Source organism: Nothoprocta perdicaria, unplaced genomic scaffold (genome assembly GCF_003342845.1).
Source record: "Nothoprocta perdicaria isolate Ctin4 unplaced genomic scaffold, notPer1 scaffold_304, whole genome shotgun sequence".
Lineage (NCBI taxonomy): Eukaryota > Metazoa > Chordata > Aves > Tinamiformes > Tinamidae > Nothoprocta > Nothoprocta perdicaria.
In genome coordinates, this window is record NW_020455538.1 from 207,498 (window position 1) to 212,441 (window position 4,944).

The window sequence follows — 4,944 nt, forward strand, 5'->3', positions numbered from 1 at the left end:
GGGCCGAGGTTCCGGCGGGACGCAGCTGTCGCTGCCCGTGTCCCTGTCCCGCGGCACGAAGGGCGGCCGTTGCGGCTCCACGCGCGCTTCCCGGGCGCGGGTGGCCGTTCGCAGCGCTCCGTGCCGCGGAGGCCGCTGCCGCCGGGCTCGCTGCCCGCCGCGGGGCCCTGCGGCGCGGGGCGGCCCCGCTCACCCCAGCCGTGACCCGGGCCCGGCCCTTGCCCCGCTCTGAGGGGCGGAACAAGGCGGGAAGCCGCCCGAGTGCTCCAGGTTTTTCCTCCTTTCGGCACAGTCAGGTCATTTGATTCATCATGGCAGCAGCGAGGAACATGATGAGGGCTGTGCGGGTGTTTGAGTTTGGCGGCCCCGGGGTGCTGAAGCTGCAGACGGATGTGCCCATTCCCGTCCCGAAGGAAAATCAGGTAGGCGTTCTGTTGGCTGAGTGATGATACCCTGGGAGGAACCGTGTGCCCTGAGCAGAGCTGTGGCTGCGCACGCTGCCCGGCTGTCACACGAACCACTTCGGGGGTCTGTTTACTGCATGAGCTACATGGCCCATAGAAAGCATCTTAAACTGTGCTCAGTTCAGCAGTAAGCTTTTGCCAGCCCTGTTTATGAGTTTAGCTAAAATTCAGAATCCACAGCTGTGTACTGAGAATCTTTAAATCCTTTTGTTTTATTTGTTTGTGTARCAGGAATCTTCTTTTTCAGGTGCTGATTAAAGTCCATGCCTGCGGAGTGAATCCTGTGGAAACGTACATCCGTTCTGGCACATACGCTMGAAAGCCAACTTTGCCTTACACTCCTGGCTCCGATGTGGCGGGTGTCGTTGAAAGCGTTGGGCAACACGTGACMGCCTTCAAGGTATTTACCCTTTGGAGTTCCACCACAGCCAGTTTGCCACGTGAACGTGGGGAAGTTTCTCGTGCTCTATGAGGCTTGGGGAGTTGCAGGTTCTCAGGAGCGGCCCTTCGGTCTGTTCCTGTGAGAGCTGGTGTACGAACCTGTGCTTGGAAGGAGCTCAAAAGCATCACAGAGATGTTAGAGTTGGATGCTACCTGTTGGGGGTAATTTCAGGCAGAGCTGAAAAAGCTTTGGTACGATTGTGGAAAAATGGGAACAGCTTCTGTTTTACTGACTGATTAAAAAACCTCTCTGAATTTCCTGTTTGTTGGTAAGACTGTTCAGATACTTAGTTGCTGTAGTCCAAAACTCCTGTGATAGAAGRAAGTTCTGCAGTTGCTAAAAGGCATCTGTGAAGTTTACTCAGTTTTTAGATCAATTCTTCCTTTCAAGTCATTAGATTGTGGATCTCAGACAAACTTATAAATTGTCGGGTGTTTTTATAGTTTTTGTTGGGGAAAAGCTACTGGAATTTCCTTGCCTTGAATCCATGTCACTGTTGCTTGAGAAATGACTTATTTGTTACCCAGACAGATCATATTTTCTTACCTCTTATATCCATTTTGTTCATTTCTTGTTTCTTACGAACATCATGATGATTTGCTCGATTGGTGAAGAAGGTGAGTGCAGTGTTTGCTGTAGACAAACACTGGAAACTGCTGAGTGGAAGAGCCAGCCAGTCCATTTCATTTACATTTCATTATACTCAGAGTGCTTGAGAAATYGCTGTTCTGTGACAGGTTTGTGTGCGGTGGGCAGTAGCTGGTGTCTGAGGAGTGAAATGTATGGTAGACACACGTATRTATGTATGCACACATGTGCCAAGCACACAGAGAGACCCACCTCCTGCACAGCCCACTGACTTGCTGCTTTGAATGTTCTCTCATAGAAAACACTGGCAATATTTTTCTACCTTGGGGTATACTTAGTGTTTATATATATGTGTATATATTTTTATATATATATATATGACTGTTTCTCTGATCATTGTAAAATATTTTGGAAGTTTCCGTTTGGAATTTGTGGATGGATTTTTTTTTTAGCCTTTGGTTTTATTACTGCTAATATTAATGAGACTGTAGGTTTGCATATCACACTAGGGCAGAGCATCTACTTATGATGTTTAAATTTAAGTGTATAGTTTGTGCCACATTTATTGTATGCGTTTATAAAAAATAACAGATTTTTAACAGAAAAACTTATAGAAAAAATTAACTAGTTCAGAGAAGTTTATGTTTATTAAGGAAAAAATAAGGGAAATTATTGTTATTCATTAATAATTTTCTTTCCCTCCCTTYCTAGAAAGGAGACAGGGTTTTTACTACTGCTACCCTCTCTGGTGGATATGCAGATTATGCAGTCGCTGCAGCTAATACTGTCTTTCCTTTGTCGGATAAACTGGACTTCAAGCAAGGTGCAGCCATTGCAATACCCTATTTCACTGCTTACCGCGCTCTCTTCCAAAAGTAAGATGACAAATCTACTTGTGTATTTTGCTTTTGAGTGTTTTAAATAATGCAGCCCATACTGCCATTATTCCATAAATGAGAGGTGATCGGTGGGTGTAATTGAAAGACTTGTTAAATTTGTTAAACCGATGGTATTGTCAGGTAAGCTGTAACATGGAGGTTACCGACTGTATTGTCCCGTCCCGGCTTTCCTGGCCCCCTCAGGAGCTCAGGCTCCCGCAGTTTGCACCACGCKCCGACAGCCGCCCTGCCCGGTGCTCGTTGGTGTCCTTGCTGTGGGGAGAAGGGAGGCTGCCCCGGTGCCCCTGCGCGGTGCCCGGCGCYGCCTGTCTGTGCGGGCGGCGGGAGGTGCCACCGCGCGTCCCGCTGGTGCCGGGGGCTCCTCTGGGCGGCTGTGGCAGCCGGCACAGGTGAACAGCTGGAGTCGGGGTTCCGTATCAGGCTGTTACTTGCTGCTGGTTGCCTGTGCTGTAATTTACATATTGCTTAAATGAGTGAATTGTATGATTAATACTATTTCCTTGTTAATTGCTGTGTGAAATAGTGAGGAAGGGCGATTAGATGTCATTATATGTAACCTGATATTTTATGGTTATTTTAGTCTAATGCCTTGTTTTGTCATTCAGAGGATGTGCCAAAGCAGGGGAAAGTGTGCTGATCCATGGTGCCAGTGGGGGAGTAAGTATTCCAAGAATCTGCAAGTTACAAGAAGCGTTGTTTTCTGTCTTTGTGTCTGCTTTGGGCTGTGACATAATTTTCATTCACGCGTATGCCAAGAAGTTGAGTAACAAAATGAGATTTTCCTTTCAGATGCTTTAGGATACTACATCTTGGAAGCAGACCCTGTTTTCCAAAGTAACTGTGAAGCTGCTCAGAGTTCCACAAGCCCACAGTAGCAGGGGGTTGTGTCATGAACTGCAGCTGCAGCTTGATCCAGGCGCTGTTCAGCCAGTCTCTCTCGGACAAAGCTGAGAGCRAACACCTGCAGTTTTAGAACAGGTAGAAGGTGTTCTTGGCTCTCTGAGGACTAATCACTGGCACAAGGCAACTATGCATTTCTGAGATATTTTTTATCTACTGGCTAACAGCTGGCTGCACAGGGGGAGATATTGGAATACAAAAATTCATGTCTGAATAATATATGAATTACACATCTAGTTCCCCATTTATTTTACAGCAAGCTAATTTCATAACTCTTAACTATTAAATTGCTTTCACACAACATTCCAGAATAGCTTTTATAAACAGGTCAAGTTCCCTGAATTATTTTATTGACGGCAAAAAATTGATTGTCACAGCAAAATAGGAAGAGGAATTCAGATCTCTTTATCAAATACTAGAATGGCACTCAGCCTCATGGCCTCTTTTTTTTTTTTTTTCCCCTGCATAAACCACATGTAGTGTTTCTATTCTTGTCTACTTTACATGCTTCTGGAAAATAAATTTGGTTTACAGGGGCATACTGTGCAAATCTTTTTTTCTGTGTTTTTGTAACCTTTGCAATGGAAATACCTGCAGATGACAGGCAGTGAGAAATGTCTAGGTTTGCAGCATATACTGAAGTGAAAAGACGGTTTGTGCTACATCTTTTCTTTTTGGAAGTGATACTGATTTCCATAATGATCCTTAAAATTATACCTTCTTTTGAATTTTTCATTGAAAATTGTTTTATGCTGAAACAGCCTGACGAGTTTTAATTGTTGGTGTTTGCTTTTTCATTTTGTTGCAAGCTGGTGATCAGCTGTTGAAAAAYAAGCTCACATGTGATGAGGAGAGTAGTTTGGCTAGGTCTGGCTGGACGCGGGGGCTCTGACAGGCTGGGGTGGGTGGATTTCCTGAGGACGGTGCCTTTGCCTGTGCAGCACTCGCAGGCAGAGSTTTAAAGCAGGGCCACAGGATGGAGTTTTGTGGTCTCCTTTGCTTATCTATTTTTTAATACCAGAATTATAAAAACGTCCATATCTTACCATATCCTGGTAAGATATATAGAGCTGTGTGTTTGGCACAGTGGGCTGCCAGATCTCCAGCTTGAGGCAGCTGGCAGTTTGAGACAGAATCCAAAGAGGGAGAGTGTGGGGTTGTTTTTTTTGTTTTCCTTCTCTTCCCCAGTTTCTTGCTCATTTTGCTTTAACGTTCTGTATACCACAAAACCAAGCAAAACCAAGAGGTGGCACTCGTGTGCTTTAAGGGATCTTAGAGGCCAAAGTCATTTTTTTACGAAAGCATCCCTCCTCTCTGAGCATATTCTGGGGTACCAGATGAACATGAGATTCTGAAAAATTGTTTTCTAAATGTATAATTTAATCTGTGAAAAATGCAGAAGTAGTGCTAATAAGATTTGTTCTTGCAGATTTTCTTTGCTGTATGTAATGCTAGTGTTAGAGGTAAATGATTCTGGGAAGAGGAATTATAGGCAGTTTCCTTTGGCTTTATACATACAAAAAAAGTGTGCTTCAACTTTAACAGTTTCAACCTGGGTTTCTCTTAAATGCTGATAGCTATTAAAAAACCAAACAAGTATAATTCATTGTGGCTGTGAAAACATCTTTTCTTTTTAAGTATTACTTGACTA

General features: G+C 44.4%; 1 protein-coding gene across 1 annotated transcript in view; it reads left to right on the forward strand.

The window, feature by feature from the left end:
* Positions 1-208: 208 nt before the first annotated feature.
* CRYZ (crystallin zeta) overlaps positions 209-4,944 on the forward strand; it is a 6,362-nt gene continuing 1,626 nt past the window's right edge. Inside the window, exons 1-4 of the mRNA XM_026042487.1 lie at positions 209-422; positions 712-864; positions 2,206-2,369; positions 2,999-3,050. Of these exons, the coding sequence (XP_025898272.1) occupies positions 312-422; positions 712-864; positions 2,206-2,369; positions 2,999-3,050 (480 nt within the window). The 5' untranslated portion in view covers positions 209-311. The remainder of the gene's footprint in view (positions 423-711; positions 865-2,205; positions 2,370-2,998; positions 3,051-4,944) is intronic.